This window comes from Puma concolor, chromosome A3 (genome assembly GCF_028749965.1).
Source record: "Puma concolor isolate L17-30 chromosome A3, mPumCon1.1.hap2, whole genome shotgun sequence".
NCBI classification, from domain to species: Eukaryota; Metazoa; Chordata; class Mammalia; order Carnivora; family Felidae; genus Puma; species Puma concolor.
This window is the reverse complement of record NC_141669.1, coordinates 96,931,864-96,955,847: the sequence shown is the minus strand read 5'-3', so window position 1 is coordinate 96,955,847 and position 23,984 is coordinate 96,931,864. Positions and strand designations below refer to the sequence as shown.

The 23,984-nt window shown below is 44.6% G+C and overlaps 1 protein-coding gene across 4 annotated transcripts in view; it reads left to right on the top strand.

The window, feature by feature from the left end:
- Positions 1-23,984, top strand: part of SLC24A3 (solute carrier family 24 member 3) — a 486,823-nt gene that overhangs the window by 58,257 nt on the left and 404,582 nt on the right. For all 4 annotated transcript variants that reach the window (XM_086701591.1, XM_086701590.1, XM_086701592.1 and 1 more), the window contains exon 2: positions 6,843-6,971. In XM_086701591.1, coding sequence (XP_086557717.1) covers positions 6,843-6,971 — 129 coding nt within the window. The remainder of the gene's footprint in view (positions 1-6,842; positions 6,972-23,984) is intronic.

The following is a 23,984-nucleotide window of genomic DNA, read 5'->3' as shown; positions in this document are numbered from 1 at the left end:
TTGGCACCCAGCCTCCTCTTCTTTCCTTCCTTAGTGCATGTGGCTTGAGCCTCGGATTGAGAACTTCTTCCCCTTTCAGCAGGCACCCCACGCTATCTTCATGGCCCCCTCCTGTCCCCCCTTCTCAGAGCCTGCAGTCATACATGCTGCCTCTGCTGGTGACATATGACATGTGAGCCATCTGCCTCCCTCCTCACACGACCCCCGCCCTCCACCCCCTGACTAATTAGGCCAACATGCAACTTCCAGGCCCTGGCAGATGAGGAGCCAAGAATGCGGTGGACAGGCGCCAAGTGTTTTTGTTGACATTGCTCAAGTGTAGCTTTGTGGAGCAGCCTCTGCCCTAGCAGCGAAGTCTAAGGAAGCCAGAGATGAGTGAAGGGAGAGCAGTGAGAAACCAACTGTGGGTGCTGCTCCCAGTGCCCTGTGCCCTCCCCGTGTCCCACCCTCTGTCCCTCCTCCTAAATCCGAGAATATAGCCCTCCATGTCATGACCGATGGGACCGGCTTAGTCTGTAAGAAAAACACACTGGGCAGAGCATCATGTGTTCACTAGGGTTTTTGGAACTATTTTCAGTTTGTGATCGTTTCATGCTGTGTGTGCCCCATTGCTGTTCCTAATTGTTTCTGAGGAAACAACCTTCCTGGAAGGCAGTTTAGTGAGACTATTTTCACCCCTAACCTCTTATAAGGTGCAGGCTGCATTGTTGATCTACCTTGCCGTAGCTGAATACCAGATGGATTTCATTCTCTCCAGGGATCTACCAAGAATGTGGCCATTGGGTCACTAGGCCTGGGTTCAGATCCCCATTCGACTCCTCCTTGCTTGTGACCCTGGGAGAGTCTTTCAACCTTTTTGTGCTTTGGCTTCCTTATTTGCAAATCAAGCTAATAGTTAAAAATAAGACTTGTTAAGTAAGATGAAACATGGATGGAATAGAAAGTTCTTTGTGCATAATAGGCCCTCAATAAGTGGAAGCCATAATAACAATTAAATTGTAGTTGATGTGGCTGGCTATGGATTGGTTCTGATTTTAGGAAAAGCTCTTCTACCCTGACATATTTACTCCCAAGGCAAGTCGACCCCAGCACCAACTGCCCTTTCCTACCTCACCAGGATTTCATGAGGACAAATGGAATGGGGTATAATATTGTCACACTTGGTTCTCCATGGGGAGTGAGTGAATGCAGTGCTTACTTTCGTCTCTCTGATTTTCTCAGACTCTGGTGTCTGCATTGGTCGATCAGTGGTTAGTGGTCAAATATATTTTTGTTGAGATAAAAATTTGTAGGTTTTGGAATCCAGAGGTGCTGCCTTAATAGTCTCTAATGCCTGAAGATATTGAATCATTATGTAAAAAAAAATCCTCTAATTTTCTGCTACAATAGCTGGCTTTATTTTTATATCTCTTAATTGGTATCAGCTTTTCTTTCAGAATTACAGAACCATGGAAACTTGGCCTAAGAAATAACTTTGGAAGTCATTGGAAGGGACACTTGCTTCTTTGCAAATCTTTGGAGTTTTCCTAAACATTAGGATTGTAGTACCACAAAATACTTTTCTTTGACCCAGATTATGAAACAGCAGAATGGCCAATCTGTTGGTCCCTAGCACCACTCTATCTTTGGATCTCACGCAGACTGGAAGATGCCATTGTTGCCCTGCCCATATCTCTTTGTTCTTACCTCTTCAGTGCACACTGGCACTGCTTAACTTTCAGCATCTCCCTCTCATTGTCTAAGGTCTTCTTCTGGACACTAGAGCCCACCTTGGACACCCATGTGGCAGGTTGGAAGTGCCAGGGAATTCATGTCCCCTGGAAATAGCCTTCAACCAATGGCAGATCAGGAATGGGTGGATACATACCTAAACTTCCTCACCCCTTGAGTGTCTTAGATACCTGTCTGCCCTGACCCCCAGAGCTTTCCAGGGGAGCCAAGCTTTAGTTTACTCATTTTGGCAATTGGCTTGAAGCGTACCCTTTGTTGGCTGGCTCCTCTTACCTGTCCCATGTCCCTGTTCCCCCCAGGTGCTTCCTGGGATCATCTCCATCCCCCAGAGAAAACACGAGTGTTCAAATCCTTGTCTTGGGCTGCTTGCGTGGAAACCCAGCCTGAGACAAATGGGATGTCTTTCTCCACACTTTTAGATCATTTGTGACAATATGGTGCTATATTCACATTTCATGTTGATTGTTGGATTTTCAGACCACTGACCTTGTTGTTTCTTTATGAGTTTTTGAAAATATTTTTCTCTGCATCTCACCATTCTTAATCCTAAGAATTAACTGTTGAGATTAACCAGAGTACACAAATGTCTTGCTTTCACCTTGAATTATCTTTGGTATTGCTCTCTCAGTTTTGACTAAACTAATATATGTGGCCTCCATGTACGCTTTTGCATTTCAGAATCTAAACTTATTGTTTATTCTAGTTTGGCTCCACATTGTACATTTTTTATGTGAATATGCCTAGTGGCTGTTCTGACTAATATGCATAAGTCATAATGAGATATCTTGATAATTTTAGATTTGAGAGCAGATTCCATTTGAGGAAGATCTCAGTGCATGAGCTGTTGGTATTATGTGTGTCCTGTGGCTTAGGTGAGATGCCTACAAGCATTGCGATTTCCAGAAACTTCCATGAGTCTTACTTTATCCATATTCAAAGTGGTAATGGTTATTTCAACACATATACCGAGCATCTCCTCAGAACCAGGAGTGATTGGGTGTTAGAGAGGCAACAATGGACAAAGTGGACAATATCCCTGCTCCCTCTTTCTTTCCTTTTTTTTTTTTTTTTTTTTTTTTTTATTTATATATGAAATTTATTGTCAAATTGGTTTCCATACAACACCCAGTGCTCATCCCAAAAGGTGCCCTCCTCAATACCCATCACCCACCCTCTCCTCCCTCCCACCCCCCATCAACCCTTAGTTTGTTCTCAGTTCTCAACAGTCTCTTATGCTTTGGCTCTCTCCCACTCTAACCTCTTTTTTTTTTTTTTTTTTTTTTTTTTTGTTCCCCTCCCCCATGGGTTTCTCTTAAGTTTCTCAGGATCCACTTAAGAGTGAAACCATATGGTATCTGTCTTTCTCTGTATGGCTTATTTCACTTAGCATCACACTCTCCAGTTCCAGCCACGTTGCTACAAAAGGCCATATTTCATTTTTTCTCATTGCCACGTAGTACTCCATTGTGTATATAAACCACAATTTCTTTATCCATTCATCAGTTGATGGACATTTAGGCTCTTTCCATAATTTGGCTATTGTTGAGAGTGCTGCTATGAACATTGGGGTACAAGTGCCCCTATGCATCAGTACTCCTGTGTCCCTTGGATAAATTCCTAGCAGTGCTATTGCTGGGTCATAGGGTAGGTCTATTTTTAATTTTCTGAGGAACCTCCACACTGCTTTCCAGAGCGGCTGCACCAATTTGCATTCCCACCAACAGTGCAAGAGGGTTCCCGTTTCTCCACATCCTCTCCAGCATCTATAGTCTCCTGATTTGTTCATTTTGGCCACTCTGACTGGCGTGAGGTGATATCTGAGTGTGGTTTTGATTTGTATTTCCCTGATAAGGAGCGACGCTGAACATCTTTTCATGTGCCTGTTGGCCATCCGGATATCTTCTTTAGAGAAGTGTCTATTCATGTTTTCTGCCCATTTCTTCACTGGGTTATTTGCTTTTCGGGTGTGGAGTTTGGTGAGCTCTTTATAGATTTTGGATACTAGCCCTTTGTCCGATATGTCATTTGCAAAGATCTTTTCCCATTCCGTTGGTTGCCTTTTAGTTTTGTTGGTTGTTTCCTTTGCTGTGCAGAAGCTTTTTATCTTCATAAGGTCCCAGGAATTCACTTTTGCTTTTAATTCCCTTGCCTTTGGGGATGTGTCGAGGAAGAGATTGCTACGGCTGAGGTCAGAGAGGTCTTTTCCTGCTTTCTCCTCTAAGGTTTTGATGGTTTCCTGTCTCACATTCAGGTCCTTTATCCATTTTGAGTTTATTTTTGTGAATGGTGTGAGAAAGTGGTCTAGTTTCAACCTTCTGCATGTTGCTGTCCAGTTCTCCCAGCACCATTTGTTAAAGAGACTGTCTTTTTTCCATTGGATGTTCTTTCCTGCTTTGTCAAAGATGAGTTGGCCGTACGTTTGTGGGTCTAGTTCCGGGGTTTCTATTCTATTCCATTGGTCTATGTGTCTGTTTTGGTGCCAATACCATGCTGTCTTGATGATGACAGCTTTGTAGTAGAGGCTAAAGTCTGGGATTGTGATGCCTCCTGCTTTGGTCTTCTTCTTCAAAATTCCTTTGGCTATTCGGGGCCTTTTGTGGTTCCATATGAATTTTAGGATTGCTTGTTCTAGTTTCGAGAAGAATGCTGGTGCAATTTTGATTGGGATTGCATTGAATGTGTAGATAGCTTTGGGTAGTATTGACATTTTGACAATATTTATTCTTCCAACCCATGAGCAGGATGCAGGGCTGGTTCAACATTCGCAAATCAATCAACGTGATACATCACATTAACAAAAAAAAAGTGAAGAACCATATGATCCTGTCAATCGATGCAGAAAAGGCCTTTGACAAAATCCAGCACCCTTTCTTAATAAAAACTCTTGAGAAAGTCGGGATAGAAGGAACATACTTAAAGATCATAAAAGCCATTTATGAAAAGCCCACAGCTAACATCATCCTCAACGGGGAAAAACTGAGAGCTTTTTCCCTGAGATCAGGAACACGACAGGGATGCCCACTCTCACCGCTGTTGTTTAACATAGTGCTGGAAGTTCTAGCATCAGCAATCAGACAACAAAAGGAAATCAAAGGCGTCAAAATTGGCAAAGATGAAGTCAAGCTTTCGCTCTTTGCAGATGACATGATATTATACATGGAAAATCCGATAGACTCCACCAAAAGTCTGCTAGAACTGATACATGAATTCAGCAAAGTTGCAGGATACAAAATCAATGTACAGAAATCAGTTGCATTCTTATACACTAACAATGAAGCAACAGAAAGACAAATCAAGAAACTGATCCCATTCACAATTGCACCAAGAAGCATAAAATACCTAGGAATCAATCTAACCAAAGATGTAAAGGATCTGTATGCTGAAAACTATAGAAAGCTTATGAAGGTAATTGAAGAAGATTTAAAGAAATGGAAAGACATTCCCTCTTTCTTTCCTAAGTGGTGTTGTGAGGTTCAAATTCAGTAATGAAGGTGAAATCATTTGGGAAACTAAAATCACCATGGAAATAGAGGAATGGGTATGATGACCTAGCTCTTCATTGATCATTTCAGAACACCATATTGATGTGGCTGGGTGGGATGTACCCTGTGGCCTTTCATGAACACCACTTGACTCATGATCTTTATCTTGTACTTAGATCCATTTTCTGACCACAGCAACTCTGGACACTTAAGAGGTGGCCATTGCCTCATGCCACATCTTTCTTTAGTGCTAAGCCACCAGAAAGACCATCTTTGCTTGCTGTTTCCACCTTCCAGTGGCTCTCTGATGTCCAGCTCTGTTGTGTCTTTGCCTTTGTCTTGCTTGAATTGTCCATAGTGGTCAAGGCCATTGGCCACTCTTGAAATTCCCTTTCTGCTGACCTTGCTTTATACCATTCCCCTTCCTCTTTCCTTTCATGATTCATTGCTGAATTCTTTTACTTTCCTTGCACTCTGAAGCAATGTTGAGTTCTTCACAACTTCTTCTTCTCTCCTCTCCTCTCCTCTCCTCTCCTCTCCTCTCCTCTCCTCTCCTCTCCCCTCCACCTTCCAGAAGACCCCAGACATCATGTCTCATACTCTTCCCTGTTTGCTTATGACTCTCTAGATGCTCTCTGTTGCTTAGCTCTTTCCCCTGAAGTGTCCCCACCCACATGCATACAGGCAGCTTACCTCCCTTTCCATGTTCCACAGACACTTCAAGCTCAACAAGTCTTTAACAAAACGTGCTCCATTCTCCCCTCTGATGTGCCCTTCATCATCCATCCTTTCTCCTGGCATGTTGGTCCCTACAGTCATGTCGGCTGGAGGCCTCAGCACTATTAGCCTGCTCATCCCATCACGCATTCAGTGGTTCACTGTGTGCTTTCATCTGTGTAGTCACTGGCCTAGATCCTGGGGACATCGACATGGTGCCCTATCTTGGACAACCCTCCAGAAGCAGATCCTGGGCAAGTGTTCAGTTGCAGTAGCTTTATTTGAGAAGTGGCTCAAGGAAATACTGGTACGGGAGTAGATGCTGGTGGGATAGAGACAGTCATGCTGACTTAAGAACTGAATTGGACCCATCTCTTTTCAAATCTGTGTTCAGTGAGGTCATGTTGGTCGTGTTGAAATTGGCCATGATGAGAATATTTACACTACGGAAATTGGCCAATGGCTATAAAACAGGACCTTTCTTTCCCTGGAGAGTTGGTTGTTAAACATTATCAGCATGTTACTGGGAATGAGGAATTAAGGCAAGGAAGGACAGCAGTTAATAAATTGTGCTTTATCAGCAGAGTTACACTGTAGACAACTGGAGCATATTCCTAGTGGAGAAAGAATACATACCTAATAGTCATCCCATTGGAGCGGTGAGGTAGTTAGTTATACACTCCCTACTGGTTAGTGGCTGAGGGCTGCCTCTCTTGGGCCCAGCAGGATCCAGCCTCTAGAGGAAGCCCGCAGGCAGTTAGAGGCAGCATGGATGAAGTACAATAAGGGCCAGGATGGGGTGTATAGGCTCATCAGTGAGCAAATGATGGCTGATCAAGACACTGGACATGCAGCATTGGTAAAGGCTAAAACCTGACTGTTAATGATGTGTGGTAACCTTTTTCTCTCCAGACCTCGACTTCATGGACCTCTTAGGGGAAGACAGACAATGGACGGTGGGGAGGAAGTTAATGCAGGTGAACGATACTCTGACTTCAGAAGATGCAGGACTCCGGAGCAGCAAGAACTGCACTGAACCAGGTAATAGTAACAGCTTTGCTGTGGGCAGTGGCTGCCATTTTTTCTGGTTGTGTCTGAGGAAGGGCTGGATGCCATGCTTTTTTCCCTTTGAGTTCGAATCCAGACGTTCTTAGGGACATTTAGAGCAGGCATCTAAGAAACTGAAAGGTGAGATCCCGGGACCATTCAGCTGTGATTCTACCTCTGTATTCTTTTTCTAGGGCATGGGCGACAAGGTAAGTCAACATCAGTGATGCTGATATCAAAGGTGGACGCTGGTGCTCTCAAGTGGGAAACTAAGTCTGGAACAGGATGAGTGAGGATGTTCTGTGGTCATCATTGCTTTGATCCCTGGAATTCTCTCTGGCTGGTTTTTAAGCAGGAGCCTTCTTTGTGTCACAATAAAGACACTGGGATTGAACCAGATCCCTACCTATGTTGTTGGTCTTTTTGGAAGAAGTGAATATTCATTTCTAAGCTATTATATTTGATACCTGTTGTGTTTTTCCTCAGAAAGATATGGAACATTCTACTTCCAGTGTTACTGAATGTAAAAGGAAAACAAACACAACGTGAGTGAGGGGGACTTGGAATTGTCAGAACTCAGCTCACCGAATCTCAGGAAATGGCAAGCACCCCCTAGGTGGTTGAGGTCCTTGCTAGTTCCGACCAGGGGTCAGCAAACTTGTCTGACAAATGGCCAGACAGTAAATATTTCAGTCTTTGTAGGCCATATACCGTGTCTAAAGTTTTTGCTTTTTAAAATACCCTTTTATAACCCTTCACACATTTAAAAACCATTCTTAGCTCGCAGACTGTACAAAACAGGCATGGGGATGTATTAGGCCTGCAGCTCTACTTTGCCAATCCTGACTTGGACTTCTCAACTCTCTGGGACCTCTTTTCTTTGCTTGATGGGGACATGGGCCCCATGTGTACCCCCTCTGAGGGTTCAGGAGCTCAACCAAATGTTGATCCCACATCCAAAAACCAGTCTTATTTTTAGTGTCATGCTGGAAAGATATAAACAGTCTTCAGTGCAGCCCAAAGAACCTTAGACCTTTGAGAACAGAAGGTGTTCTGTGAAGTTGTGTGCCTGCTCTTTTTTGGGAAGGTGGGTAGGGGTGTCCTTCACCACCATACTGAGAATTTTAACAGTCACTTTCCAAGCAGAGCAGGAAGGAATTAAAAATAGATTACCAGCCACCCCCTCTCCCCCCCCAAAAAAAACCCCACAATAGCCCTCAGCACTACATAATCTATATTCCTCAAGCTGGAAAATTCAAGGGTCACCATGGCTATTATTAAATGCTCTGAAGGAACACTCTTGAAGGTTAGTGAAGCACATAGTTGCTATGTGAGCTAGAAGTGAAAATGGATGTGACGGGTTCGAGTGCCACACACAGCAGACAGAGCCTTTGTAGAGCCGTTTGTAGAGAGATGTGCCAAGAACCCTGGTTACTGATCTGGCATTGTAGCCAAGCGTTTTTCAACATCTTTCTGGAGCTAAGAGGCTGATGGTGATTGGGATGTCAGAAGACAGGAAATACAGCATTATGGAGGCCAGTCGTCACCTTTGGTATGGGAAAGAATGGAGTCACATAATACAGTGACTGGCTCCAGGTTGGGTTCAGCCACCATGCTCTGGGCCAGTGGTGATGGAGGGCTTCTGTTCCCTGTTGAGGGATGTGTGTTGAGGGAGGTGGTGTTGTCTCTGTGAGTAGCAGAGAGTATGCTCACTGTGTCAAGAAGTGTCTTTCTCAGAGTGGCATGTGTAGAAGAATAAACACATTTAAAAGGCATTGCAAGAGAGGAAATGACTCAGTTCCAGGTAGAAAACACTTCCAGGTTTTTATTTTTATTTTTATTTTTTTAATTTTTTTTTCAACGTTTTTTATTTATTTTTGGGACAGAGAGAGACAGAGCATGAACGGGGGAGGGGCAGAGAGAGAGGGAGACACAGAATCTGAAACAGGCTCCAGGCTCCGAGCCATCAGCCCAGAGCCTGACTCACGGACCGAGAGATCGTGACCTGGCTGAAGTCGGACGCTTAACCGACTGTGCCACCCAGGCGCCCCTTGTCCAGGTTTTTAAAAAGAGCACAAGCCCAGCACCTGCTGGTGTTGGCAAGGAGGGCATAGGGGGAGAGAGAAGGAAGGGCTTCTAGAGGGCAGCAGGAGGACTGAACAAGAGCTCATAATGCTGCTTAGAGGCAGTCCAGAAAGAATAAAGACCCAAAAGGAATATTCTCGATTTCTTCATTTGTGTGCTATGGGAACTGGGCTTGATTTCCAGAGCCCTTGACTCTGAGCCAAATTCTACAGGGAAAGTGGTCATTCCTGAAACAAGGAGGGATCTTTTTAAGTCCTGATACATCAAGGGCCTGCCTGGAGCCTCTGTTCTTCACCAAGCCTGCTGTGACCATTCTGTTTGCTGAATATTTCTGCTACAAAATGTCTCTAACTGTGCTGTCCAATATGGACACTCAGTGGTGACTTAAATTCAAATTAAATACATTAAAAATTCAGATTCTCAGCTGCACTAGCTACACGTCAAATACCCAATAGCTGAGTGTGGCTTGTGGCTACCGTATTGGAGAGCACAGATCATAACATATTTCCATCACCACAGAAAGTTCTATTGGACAGGCGGATCTAGAACTTCCATTTGTTTTTGAACATCTCCTTATCTTCCAGGCTTAATTGGAAGCACCTCAAGGAGATAAAGTGGACGTGTAGATTTGAGAGCTCCATCTCTTCCTGGGTTTTGGAGTCCTACTCAACCTGCATTTGAATCCCAGCTTAGAAGCTCTGGGCTTTGGGAGAAATAGGCTTTCTAAGCATCTGTCTGCTTCTCTGAGAAATTGAGATAATCATTCTGACCTTTCATGACTGCTGTGAGAATTGGTAATGAAGTAATAAGAACAGCTCAGTGCCCTGTGTGTGGTGGTAGTTCTGTAGTGGGAGCTCACTCGTGTATTTCTCACTCTCTGCTCGGGGCAACCATCCCTCCGTTACAAGTGGGTCATGGAACTACCTTCTCCAGCCACTCCTCACAGGGATGGGCACATACGGTCCATCTGGTTCTGTCAACAGGCCGTTGCCTCAGGTGGCCCAAGTCTGAGCAGTCAGCCAGTGGGGCTGAGATGTCCTAGCACCATCTTCTAATACAGACAAGCTTGAAAGATCCTGCCACGGTAATGAGCACAGCGCCTCTGAGGAATGCTCTGTTTCTACAAGAACGTGGCCAAACCATGACCACGGACACACATGCCCCCTGGTAGCCTTGGTGCTCTTTCCAGAATGCTGTTGGAGGTCTGCTTCTCAGTCTTGACGGAACAGGTATTTCATGCAAAAATATTGAGAGCTAAAGCACTCATAAGATCCTGGTTTGGAAAATTTAGTAGTTTTCATCTTCTCTGTCTCTAACTCACTATGGGAGGGGAGGACTGAGCTAGAGTGAGCCAAGGCCCAGTTGCCCTGGTTTCCTTAAGAGGTCAAAGTAGCCCTGTATGCAGAGAATAGTGCATGTACTGGTTGAATGCTTAGTGTCTGCTCTCAAGAGTCTTAAAATTTTTTTTTAATGTTTATTTTTTTGAGAGAGAGAACACGAGCAGGGGAGGGACAGAGAGAGAGGGAAACACAGAATCCAAAGCAGGCTCTGAGCTGTCAGCACAGAGCCCGACATGGGGCTCGGACTCAAAAACCATGAGATCATGACCTGAGTCAAAGTCAGCTGCTTAACCTGCTGAGCCACCCAGGCACCCTGCTCTCAAAAGCCTTAAATGTAGGGCTAGGAAGTGAGCCCTGTGTTTCTGGACCAGCTTTCCTTCCTCTTTGTTATGATGTCAGCAGAGCGAGAATGTACTTCCAAAGATGATGCACTGGGGTTCCCTCTGTGCTCAGAGGGGCACTTATTTACTCAGGGACCTGAGTATTTGGGGTGCCAGCATTTGCCATGGCCAAGTGAGTAATGGTGCCAGGGTCACAGGCAGGTGTTAATTTGGCTCTTGTCATAAAGTACATCTAGCAGAATTTGTGATGTCACTGGGCTTCTCAGGCTGTGTTCTTGGAACCCTTGGCCTCAGGGGCCATTAGAGTAAGTAGGTTCAGAGTTTGGAGATGACCTTATATTCTCTGTTCAGGATATGGGGCTGGTTTGCTTTCTCAGATGTCAGTTTCCTTATCTGTGAAATAGATCTGCAACTAGTTTATCCTTTCTATCCCTTCCATTGTACAGATCCAATAGTTGCATGAAATTTCAAGACGAGAGATTCATGAAAACTTCCACCCCAAGCTGCCCTGCTCCACTGCCCTGAATAACTTCTTTGCATTTGCAGAATTGCTTGTCATACCTCCTCCTTTGACCCTCATTCCCCTTTCTTCTTCTCCTCTACCCCTCTCCTGCCCTCTCTCCCTGTCCCTCTCCTTCTTCCTTCCTCTGGAAACCCTGTACCCAGAACACTGCCCAGGGAAAGACCAGGATGCAGGGTGCTCGTTACAGTGTCAGCGCTCTCTTTGGTTGGTGTGACAGCACAGAGATGGCACAGTCTTCATATGACAGCTGCCACTTTAAAGATACATTTTTTTGCAATATTTTGGAATTTATTTTTTTATTTTATTTTATTAAAAAAATTTTTTTTAACGTTTATTTATTTTTGAGAGAGAGACAGAGCATGAACGGGGGAGGGTCAGAGAGAGGGAGACACAGAATCCGAAACAGGCTCCAGGCTCTGAGCTGGCAGCACAGAGCCCGGCACGGGGCTCGAACTCACGGACCGCGAGATCATGACCTGAGCCGAAGTCGGCCACTTAACCGACTGAGCCACCCAGGCGCCCCTGGAATTTATTTTTATTTTTTTTTTTTTAAATTTTTTTTTTCAACGTTTTTATTTATTTTTGGGACAGAGAGAGACAGAGCATGAACGGGGGAGGGGCAGAGAGAGAGGGAGACACAGAATCGGAAACAGGCTCCAGGCTCCGAGCCATCAGCCCAGAGCCTGACGCGGGGCTCGAACTCACGGACCGCGAGATCGTGACCTGGCTGAAGCCGGACGCTTAACCGACTGCGCCACCCAGGCGCCCCTGGAATTTATTTTTAAATGGCATTATCTCCACCCCCCCACCCACTACTCCAAGACATGATTTTGGTGGAAATTGGTAATTTTGTTTTTACCTTCAGAACTGCATGAAAACGACTAAGCTCTGGCTCCAATTTTTCTGCAATTATTCCAGTCCTCTGTGAATTTTTAAGGTTGTTTTCTTAAACACTGACACTGCCGATTTCATCTAGAGCCTGGAAACATATTGTTTTTTGGCAAATAACACTTGAAACTGTTTACTCAGATGACCTATTAAGTGAAATTTAACTTTGAATAAATTTTATCCATGGAAAATTAAGTTAGCTAAATGTAATATTGAGAGTGGTGGACAACTGTGGCAGAAATGAACTCTTTGTCATCTTTATTTGTGCACTTTGCAGATTTTTATTTATACACTTTGCAGTCTGTCTCCAGAAGAATCTGTCATCTTTTGGTTTTTAGTTCTTTGATGTTTTAAGGAAATAAGCTTTTCCTGAGTGCCTCCTTCAAATAAACTTTGGAAGAAAGAAGCTATTTAAAATGATAGCCTTTGGCATGGGCTTCGTTCTGAGATCACCGGATGTTCTTTTGATAAAGGGCTCATCTCCCTCTCTCTGCCTGGCTTAATTGGGTCTAAGGTCCCTGAAGATGGGAAAGACACCCCAGGCCTGTGTTGTAGGTACCTATGGGGCATGCCAGGAGGGTTTACTGAATCAGGGGTCTACTGAAATGGCCAGAAACTACATGATCTGAGAGCCAAATGTGAATTGTAATAGAGGAGGGAAGTCAGAGGTCCATAAAAGAGAAGCAATATGGGATAAATACAAGGGGTGAGTATGGCCCCAGATTGGCAGGCAACACAGACTAGTTCAGGCTGCAGGTCACAGACAAAGTTAAGTGTTGGGGTCCTACTGTTTCCTTTAAAATTTTTTTTAATGTTTATTTTTGAGAGAGAGACAGTGTGAGCAGGGGAGAGAAACAGGCTTGAAGCTCTGAGCTGTCAGCACAGAGCCTGACATGGGGCTTGAACTCCTGAGTCGTGAGATCATGACCTGAGCCAAAGTTGAATGCTTACCTGACTGAGCCACCCAGGTGCCCCAGCGTCCTACTGTTTTTTGACTTTAAACCATAACATCAAAGCCAGTTGGTCTAAGCAGGTGGGTGGGGGGATGGGTGAAGTAGGGGATGGGGATTAAGGAGGGCACTTGTCATGATGGGCCCCAGGTGTTGTATAGAAGTGTTGAATCACTATATTGTACACCTGAAACTAGTATTACACACTATATGTTCACTAACTGGAATTTAAATAAAAACTTAAAAAAAAAAAAAGGCCAGTTGGTCTGAAACCACAGGACACAGGGTTGGGCATGACTAATCTACAAAGCATGAAAAGGCCACATCTCTTATCTCTTACATGAAGAAAAAAATATCCAGACTGGGTGAGTGGGTGAATGCACTTGTCAGAAGCAGAGGAGAGCCCATCCCCCAACTGTCATACATAGATACTGCAAACATACTGGTGATCAGGTGGAAAGCCTGACATTTGCATGATTTAGAGTAGCACTGTCCTGTGGAATTAGAATGCAAGCTACAGATGGAGGTTTAAATTTTCTAGTGGCTACATTAAAAAGGTAAACAGAAACAGGTGAAATTTACTTTAATAATATGTTTTATTTAACCAAATACATCCACAGTACTAAAAATGACAAACTTCAGTTGTCCCAGTGTTTTCTCCCTGGGATTGAACCCAGGAAAGAGCTAAGGGTTTTTTTTTTTAAAGTCTTAAAATCTATACTTTATTATACTCGCTTACTGAACTTTCACCAGCTTCCCTATACATTTGTAATTTTCATAATGGTTCAAAAAATAGCTGTTGACATTCTTAAGTGCCACAAGTTAGACACTTATTGTGATCTGCTCTTTAATTTGTGTCAGATTCTTTACTGGATTAGTTAGACAGGGTAATAGTAGCTGCTGTAACAAGTCTAGCTTTGGGAGTTTAACACAAAAGGAGTTTCTTTCTTTCTTGTGGAAGGTTCTGGTCTTTGGGGGCCCTGTTTCAAGAGGTGGTCCATGGACTCTGAAGCCTTCCATTTCGAAGCTTTCTCATCCTCACACTTGGTTTCCAAGGTGGTTGTGCTTCTTTGCTTTAAGAGGCAAAAGCATGGAGGTTTGTGCATAGCTGAGTGTGAGATCCTCACTCCTGCTCACATTCCATTGGTCAAGGCTCAGTCACAGGACAACTTCTCACTTCAAGGGAGGCTGGGATTTGTATACTAGCAGAATGCCCTTGAATAAGAGACAGCAGACCTGGTGAACAGCTAGCTAGTCTCTGCTACATTATTCCCCCCCCCAACCCCCGAACTTGTTTCTTTTTATCTGTTTACAAGAGCAGTATTCTCCCTCTACAGCAAAATCCTAACCCAGACTGACATCTTCTGAGGTGAACTTAGCTCTTGGTTTAACCTTCATGATTCTCACTTGCTCAAGGTGACATAATTCAACTCTCTCTTCACCTTGGGAGGGTCACAATTCAGGTAGGAATGGTCCCAGTTGTGCCTAATTGCAAATTGCATTTCTTCTTTGTAAATACAAGAACCCTAGGAAAAATGATGAACATTTAATACATGAATCATTGGCAATAATGTAAGATTTTAAGTTCCAGAGTAAACCCTAAATCTCAAATCCATCACTTTCAGCCTGTGAGATGCCAGGTGAGTTTCTTAAATTCTTTGAACCTCATTTCCACCATTTGCAAAATGCAAGACACCCACTTTACAGAGTTGTAATCATGCAGTGAAGTGAGCTATGTGAACAGCTGGAACCTCAGTCAGTACATGTTCATTAAATTGTGGCCACATTGTCTTTGTTACCAGAAATACAATGGAAGGCAGAGTGATGGCAGTCATTTATAAGGACTTTGCCACTCTGAGGCACATTAGGACATGGTGGGATCATGAAGACTGTTTTAAGGATGGATAGCTTATTGAGTATAGTTTGGCCACAGTGCAACATTCTTAGAGCTGTGCGAAGGAGACATGTCCAGAGATTAACTAGGAGACTTCTGACTAATGCCATGTTCTGGCCTCGTAGGCCACTGTATAGACACATAGGATAAGATAAGGAGTACAGGATTTTCTACTTCACACTAATGAAGGGCTTAGAAGTCTCCAGCTCTGGGAGGAAAGGGCCAGACGCTATTCATTTCTTCTAGCTACATGATCCCTTTAGGACTTATTTCTTGAGACATTCTTAACAGCCTTGTTCTTTAAAAGCAGCCTGGGCAGACTAATCCAGTCAGTGGTACCTAGAATCTTCCCAAAACACAGGTGAAGGATGATAAGCTCTGCTCTTAGATGCTTTTGTGGGCCTGCCTATTTGCACAGGACTTTAGACCTTCAAAGCAGTTTTACATTCACTAGCTTATTGGAACATGTTTGGATCTTGGAACAAAAAATATTTGAAAGTGAGGAATGACTGTATTGTTTGTAGATAAATTAGACTGAGAGCAAGGCAAGTTGAGTTAAAGAATTGAGAATTCATAGTCATAAATGTGGAAAGAAGCTTAGGGATTCTTGATTCCAAACATTTTTCCTCAAGCCAGGGCTCAGCAAACCATGGCCCTTGGCCAAATCTGGTCTGTTGACTGTTTTTGTAAATAAAGTTTTATTAGAACACAGACATACACATCCATCTATGTGTTGTCTGTGGCTGCCTTTGCTATATGAAGGCAGAGCTGAGTAGTTGCAACACAGACCATAGGTCCTGCAAAGCCTAAAGTATTTACTCTGTGGTCCTTCATAGGAATGTTTGCTGCTACACCCTGCTCTAGGCCCTGGGACTGGCACCTGATGTGGCCTGGAGGGGAGGTTAAGACAAGAAAAAATCCCCCCTCTCCCTGACCCTTCCCCCAGATGGTGCCTGTGCCATATTAAAACTAGTGTCATGTTAAATATTTTTAATATTTAACATGACACCCCTGGGCTGCAGGAGTCTGTGAGTTTTACTTTACTGCTTTCTCTCCCACACATAGATACACAGTCAAGAACCTTTAATGTCTGTCCGTATTGTAGGGATCTGTTTAAAGTAGAAGAGGTAATGTTCACTCCCATAAAAATGCTTGAAAACCACTGGCGTGGACTAATGCAATCTTCCTTACACCTGGAATTGCTTCCCTTTTGGGTCAGAGGATGAAGTATCCATGAGGGGCTGGTTGCTGGGGAGTGTGGTATCCTCAGGGCTTACCTTGCAGGTACCGCCAGAGCAGTGAGAAGTGAGCTCACCTGTGTGTAGAGGCCACGGGCATTGGAATGGGGTGGCCAGAAACATCTACCTGCCTTGGGGTCAGCTCAAGGGTTAGTCACCTCCTGGCTCCGGTGTACCCCTTGGCTGCACCCATGTGGCCTCTTGGTAGTGACAGTGGCATCCACTTCTTCCTTGAGGCCAGGGAGCAAATGTGGCCCTGGCCCCATCTCCAGCTCTATGGGAGTTCATTCTTGCCTGCTACCTATTCCTTGGTGGTGCCGCAGCACACCCCAGGTGATCTGTGGACTTTTTTCTTGAATTACACATTCCAAAATGATCTTGTGCCATAGATAGCCTCATTGTACAGTTGAAGCCAGGACTGAGGTCTAGGGGCATGAAAGGGGGTACGAAGGGTGGCATGTCCAGCATCCACCTCTGGTTGGTAGTAGAGTAAGGACTAGTCCTTGCACGTCTCGACTTTTCCTGCCTCTGGCCACAGGGCTGGGCCATGTCCCCTCACCTTGTTTGTGTGTGGAGTCTGCCTGAAATCACACCTGCAAATCGAGGTCAGCAGGAGGACACTACCCTGTTCTCATACAGGTGCTCTCAGATAACTTAATGGTTCTCAAAGCGAAGCAGACGGGCAGTAGCCCTGGGAGCTTGTCAGAAATGCTTGTTCCTGGGCCCCACCTGAGGCCTGCTGCGCCAGAGCCTCTGGGAAGTGGGCCCTGCCATCTGGGTCTTCACAAGTACTCCTGGGGCTTGTTAGGTGCACTTGAGTGCGAGGAGCCCTGGCTTAGTTCCCTGGAGTCCCCTGGGGAGATTTTCAATCCAGGCCCCACTCCACACCAAGACGACTCAAGTCTCTGGCTGGAAACCAGGCTTCAATAGCTTGAGAGCTCCCCAGTGATGCCAGGGTGCAGTCAGGGCTGAGACCGTGGCCTGAGGCCACCTGCCTCCATGCACCAGCCAGCTCTGGAAAGCTGGTCCAGAGGAAGAGAACTGGCATTCCTTGTGAGCCACACAGACTCCATCATGGGGGGACAGTCCTTGGGTTTTGTTTCTAAGACTTCTTCCCCTGAGAAACACCAGGATGGAGTTTCACCTAACTGTATTTTAAAATGTGTGTCTATCAGGGTCGGGGGGGAGTGTTCCTGCCTTGCTTTTCAGGGGATTTCTTCTTGTGTTTTAGACCTTGGGTGGTTGCTGAGCACTTGTCTCTCCCATCATGATCTCAGTGGGCACTCTGATCCTGACCTCACTGGGACATGCTCAGGCCTGGGGTAGACTCTGGGAGCTTTAGGGTAGGATGAGGCCCAGTCAGGGCATCTCTCCTCAGAGGCTCATGGCAGCTCCTCTGGGACTCAGACTTTTAAAAACAGGCTATGTGGAGTAATCAGGCAGTGTGGCTGAGGGCTATGGGGAGGGCATATCTGAGTTAGTGCACTGAGTGTGCCTTCCACAGACTGCATACTTGGGCATCAGGCAGCCAGCCTATTGCTTCCTCCTACGTGGGGGCTCCCCATGGCCTGTGGGCTGATGGCCACCCTCAGTCTGAATTTACTGGGTTAGGCCCTATCTATGCCCATGACAAAGTTCACATTCCACCTTGGAGAGTAAGGTTAAATAAGTACATGTCTGGATCTTCATATTGGCGCTTCTGAGGTTCCTGATATAGTTTAAGCCATTAGTTTGGCTGAAATTTCTATAATAGAACAATAAAATCCCTGAATTAAAGATTAGCAGCTTTTTTTAGAAGCGGACTCAGAACAAAATAGACATGAGCCCAGCCCAGTGGCTTGTCCATCCCTGCCAAGGCCTTTCTGCACAAAGCCCAGCCTGGCTCCCTAGCCCTGAGCCTGCATGGAGCCTCAGAGCTCACCCAGTGTCCATGCTATTGGGATTAGGGGTGCTTGGCTGAGAAAGGGAAGAAACAGGATGCAGAGTACTGGGGACAGGCCACTCTAGAAGGAGCATAGGACTGGGGTCTGTGTAGTCAGGCTGGACTCACTTAAGCGTCTATTACCTCAGTCACTAAATAGGCACTCAGAGTTCCCACCCTGCCTTGGACTATTGAGAGAAAAAAAGAGATAAGGGGTAGCCATGTTTTATAAAGTACTTCTGGGCAGAGGTAGGGATGTGGACCAGGGTTCCACAGACCTGGAGAGGAGTCCTGTTTTGATACCTATGGGCTGTAGGATCATGGACCAGTCATTTAAACTCTCAAAGCCTTGGTTTCTTCCCCTGAGAAGTGGGATAATTCATGGTACAAATCTAAACCGTTGCCATGAAGAATCAATGGAATAAAGATTGTAGAGTAGCACACAGCAGATGTTCAATGTGTGAATGGATGCCCATATTTTGAGCACCCACTGTGTGCTAAGGGGTTTCATAAGCAGGGCCTCAATTAGTTATGCACAAGAGATTGTGGTTATTGATTAGGGTGTTGATTAGGGTATGGAGATTTCTATAGGAGGAAAGTAAACAGATCTGACATACTAATATTACACAGGTACACCTGATTTTACTGCACTTTGGTTTATCTTACTTCACAGATACTGCATTTTCTTTTTACAAATTGGAAGTTTATGGCAATCCTAGGATGGGCAAATCTATAGGCACCATTTTCCCAATGACATTCACTCACTTTGTGTCTGTCAGTCACATTTTGGTAAGTCTCACACTATTTCAAACTTTTGGAATTCTTATTATACTTATTGTGGTGATGGGTGATTACAGCTCACTGAAAGCTCAGATGATGGTTAGCATTTTAAGTATTTTTAATTAAGTTTCACACATTTTTTTTGGCATAATGCTATTGCACACTTAATAGACTGCAACAGAGTGTAAACATAGCTTTTGTATGCACTGGGAAACCAAAACATTCATGTGACTCACTTTACTGAGACATTTGCTTTATCCCAGTGGTCTGGAATTGAACCCACAACATCTCTGAAACATGCCTGTAATATGTAGGTGGAAAGTAAAAATATTCTTTAAAAACATTTTTTTTAACATTTATCCGTGTGTGTGTGTGTGTGTGTGTGTGTGTGTGAGAGAGAGAGAGAGAGAGAGAACAAGTGGGGGAGGGGCAGAGAGAAATGGAGACACAGAATTCAAAGCAGGCTCCAGGCTCTGAGCTGTCAGCACCAAACTGGATTGTGGGGCTCAAACTCATGAGCTGTGAAATCATGACCTGAACTGAAGTTGGACGTTCAACCAACTGAGCCACCCAGGTGCCCCAAAAGTAAAAATGTGCTTAATTGTCAAACCTTACATGTTGGCACATGAACAGCCTGTCAGCATCAACCTCAGCCCCCCCAGTGGGTCTTTCTTGGGAAATGGGAATTACACTTACCTGAATTCTTGTTGAAATGTCCTGGGAAAATCCATAGAAAAATCACCGGTAATGGGAATTTTGGTCTTAGTAGATGGAGTGTGCGAGGTTGGCTGTCCAGAATGGATATCGATGGATAAAAGAAGAGGCAGTGAAGGGCAGTGAGAAGGTGGGAAAGAAGCTGGGATTGTTCTGTGCTCGATTTTGCCCATGTTCACCCTGCACGTCTGCCCTTTGGACGTAACTTTGTCAGGTCATTTGAAAAGAGGTGACCTGTGTTCCATGGACAATGATCCTTCCTATTCCAGAAACAGTTCCTCCCCTGCCTGTGCCATTTTAACCACAAGTACTAGACCAATTTATTAAGTTAAATTATAGTTTAATGCTGAATTTAAAGGAAGGAAAATCAACACAGCTGTACCCATCCTCTGTCCAGTGTTTTTATCCACTGATGCTAGTTTCATGCAGAACATTGGCCCCTTTGCAGGAATCATTTGTGTTTGTGGCTCACAAAAAGGTGTTCCCTTGCCTGGGGCCCAGGATGAATGGCGCTTGGTGGTTGCTGAGGGTACACAGACTCTCAGTAGTAAATCTACTCATTGTAAATCTAGAATTATTGTCTTTTCAATGCCACAATTTCATGTGCTGTTTATTTATGAATTTGTATCCCCTCTCCCCCATCCAGGCTCAAGAACTCTACTTTCAGGTACTTTTGTTTTCACTCCAGCATTTTATTATAAAAATTTGCAAACATACAGAAAAATTGAAGGGATTTTACAGTGAACTTAGACTCAGGACCTAGGTTCTGTAATTCACATTTGACTCTACTGGCTTTCTCACAGATTTGTTCATCTAGCCAGCCCTGTATCCATCCATCAATCTGCCCTGTTTCAAATGTTTTTTTTATTTATTTTGAGAGAGAGGGAAAGCATGTGTGGGTGCGTGCAAGTGAGGGGCAGAGAGAGAGAGAAGGGAAGAGAGAATCCCAAGCAGGATCCTCACCTTTGGCAAAGCCGACATGGGGCTTGAACCCGACAGCCATGAGATTATGACCTGAGCTGAAATTAAGAGTCAGATGCTCAGCTGACTGGGCCACCCAGGCACCCCTCTCCTGTTTAATTTAGTGGATTTCAAAACAGTTTGCAGAAATAAATACACTCCCTCTTCCATAGTTTAGCATGCATATCATTAATTAGAGTTTATTGTTTGTTTACCCTTCTTTTTGGGTAATGTTTATACACAATGAAGTGCATGCGTCTTAAGTGTCCCATCAGTGAGTTCTGACATATGCATACAGTAGTGCTCCCAATCTCTATCAACATCTAGGGCATACATCATCCCAGGAAGTTCCTTCATGCCCCTTCTCTAGAAACCCCCAGCCCACCCCTCACATAACCACTGTTTTGATTTCTGTCACCATAGATTAGTTGATGTTTATTCTAGAACTTTATATACAAGAATCATAAAATATGTACTCTTTGATGTAAGACTTCCTTGTTAAAACACACTGTTTTTAAGATTCATTCATGTTTTTGTGTATAGATACATCCTTTACTATATGCAAGCACACACACATATACACATGTTGGTAAACATGTATATATGTAGATTATACATACACATGACAAACTTTCCATGTAAATCTTAATATGTTGGGTATATTTCTCTCTAGGAAATACCTTACAGATTTTGGTCACTTCTTTTAGAAACTTATTTAGGGACACCTGGGTGGCTCAGTCAAGTGAGCATCCTGGACGACTCTTGATTTCAGCTCTGGTCCTGATCCCAGGGTTGTGGGATCAAGCTCTGTGTCGGGCTCCATGCTGAGCATAGAGACTGCTTAAGATTCTCTCTCTCCTGCCTTCTGCCTCTCTCCACTACTCATGCACACACACTCTCTATCAAAGAAAAAATTTAAAAAATAACAATTATGAAAAAAAAGAAATTGGATCCACTTTCAAAGAGACCTTTGTGATGTCTGGCAAATTGGTAAGAGCTTTGGTTGACCAGGGGTTAGTTATAGACAAGGGCCAGTCATCCCTAATGCCGCCTCTCACCCCCCCCCCCCCCCAGAGCAGAACCATGGACTGGAGCCAGAAGTGCTCTGATTGTAGGAAGGGAAGGGGGAGGGGTTGGAAGGGGTGATCTCCCTCATCCTTAAGGCCTTGTAAGCTCTCTGGATGCAGTACTGGACATTCAGTTATTCAGTTACAAAAAGACGTGGGAGAAGCAGAGCTGTGAAGGTGGAGAAAACAGTCTGATTCATTGAGTAAACAGCCATGTGCATTCTGCTGTGGAAGCTGCTTCATGGAGGCCCATGTGGCATTTTTTCCCTACTGGAGCTGGGCATGCTCCTCATCACAAACAGCATCAGAGAGAAAAGGACATTCTTTCTCCAAGCATCTCACTGGGAACTAGATGCCTAGTTGGGGAAGAGGACTAGCTTTGCATTAAAGTGGGAACTGTGTGTGTGTGTGTGTGTGTGTGTGTGTGTGTGTGTGTGCGCGCGCGCGCGCGAGTGAGTCATGTCTTTGGAATGGAGGAGATCCTCATTTTCCCGAACAAGTTCTTTCCTAGCAGAACCTTTTGTTGGCACAGGTCTTCATTTGTTTGTGTTCTGTGTCTGCTTGTCTGCAGTTCCTGACACACAAGTTGATTTGGAGTAGGTAGTTGATTTGGAGTAGGTACAAGCAACTTGTACAATGAAGAATACCCTTGGTGATCATTAATTTCATGTTGTAGCCATCAAGTACCTTGAGTCAGTTCTGGTTCTCTTAGAAGCACACGCTGAGACAAGGGTTTGGGTCCATGGAATTTATCTGGGAGGTGATCCCAGGAAACACCAGTAGGGAGTAGGGAAGAGAGAGAGGGAGGTTGTCTGACATGTCAGCCAGTTACCATTGGGGACAACAGGGTATAGAAGATACCTTTGACCCCTCCCCCACCAGGGGTGAGGGAGCTGGGTTATGTATACACCAGTTCCCAGCAGTCATCAGTTGAGGGCCACTCCCAGGGAATGCACTAGCATTCCCAGCCTGCCCCTCATTCAGACAGAGTGGCATCCATGACTAGAGACAGTACCTGGCTGAAGGGGTGCAGGTGCCGGCAGCTGAAAGTTGGGCCTCTGTGCACCCAAGTGCTAAGAAGAGGGAAGGTGAGTGGGGCGCCGGCTACGATTGCCAAACACTGACTGCTTCTTTCCAACTAAGCGGTTTCATGTTGTAAAACAAGTTAGAAAGCTCCTCCTGAACCAGGAAGGGCGCGTGATGGCACTTTGCACTTCCTCTGCGTGCACGGGTTTGTCTTGTTAGGCACTGGCACTCAGACTCACCCCATTGGTTTTCACTGTGTCATAATGTGTTTGTACAAGTGCCAACTGCTCGCCAAGCCCTGGTGCTGCAAGCAGCAGGCTTAGGCTGGATGAACCGAGAATGCTTTCCAGGCCAGGGTCCAAGGGCAGAAGGCTCTCACGAAAACCAGGAAACATGCCTTCCCTTCCTCATTCATCTTCGATTGCCTCCGTGCACGTGTTAGACTTCCGGGGACCCCAGGGAAGCTCAGAACATGTCCAAATCGAAAAAAGAGGAACACCAAGAAAATCCTGCCTGAGCTCCTTCTGCAAGAAAACAGAGCTTTTGCCCACCAGGCAGATCTTTTTATTTTGAAGTCAATTAAAGTAAAAGAGTTATTTCTACCAGTGTTGCTAGGGCCTGGGGCCTGGAACTTCTGTAAATCCACAGAAAAGACTCAGTTTATTTTTTCTTTCGTTTTTTCATTTATTAATTTTTTAAAATTTACAAGTTAGTTAACATATAGTGCGATGATGATTTCAGGAGTAGAATCCAGTGATTCATCTCCTATATATAACACCCAGTGCTCATCCCAACAAATGCCCTCCTTCATGCCCCTTGCCCAGTTAGCCCATCCCCCCCCACCTCAAATCCCTCCAGCAACCCTCAGTTTGTTCTCTATATTTAAGAGTCTTTTATGGTTTGTCCCCCTTCCTGCTTTTATATTATTTTTGGACAAGACTCAGTTGAAACCCTGAATAGAAATTGGGAAATGTGGTGTCACTACAAACATGTGGCCCATACTTTAGTCTCTAGCATGTGTATTGTTTTAGGGGAATACACTGGGTTTTCTGGTTCCAGACTCAAAAGAAAAGGTATCCATATCCTCAGGTAATTTTTTAATCCCTCAGGGGCTCTATGTTGTGTTAAATGGAGTTTATATGTCACACCAAATCATCTTTCAAAGTGACTCGACATCTTTAAAGTAGGGAACTATGTAGCCCTGGTATTTAGGTCCTACATGCTGTCATGTTTCCAGAACCTCCCACCCCCAAATGTGGGACTTACAAAGGCTTCCAGAA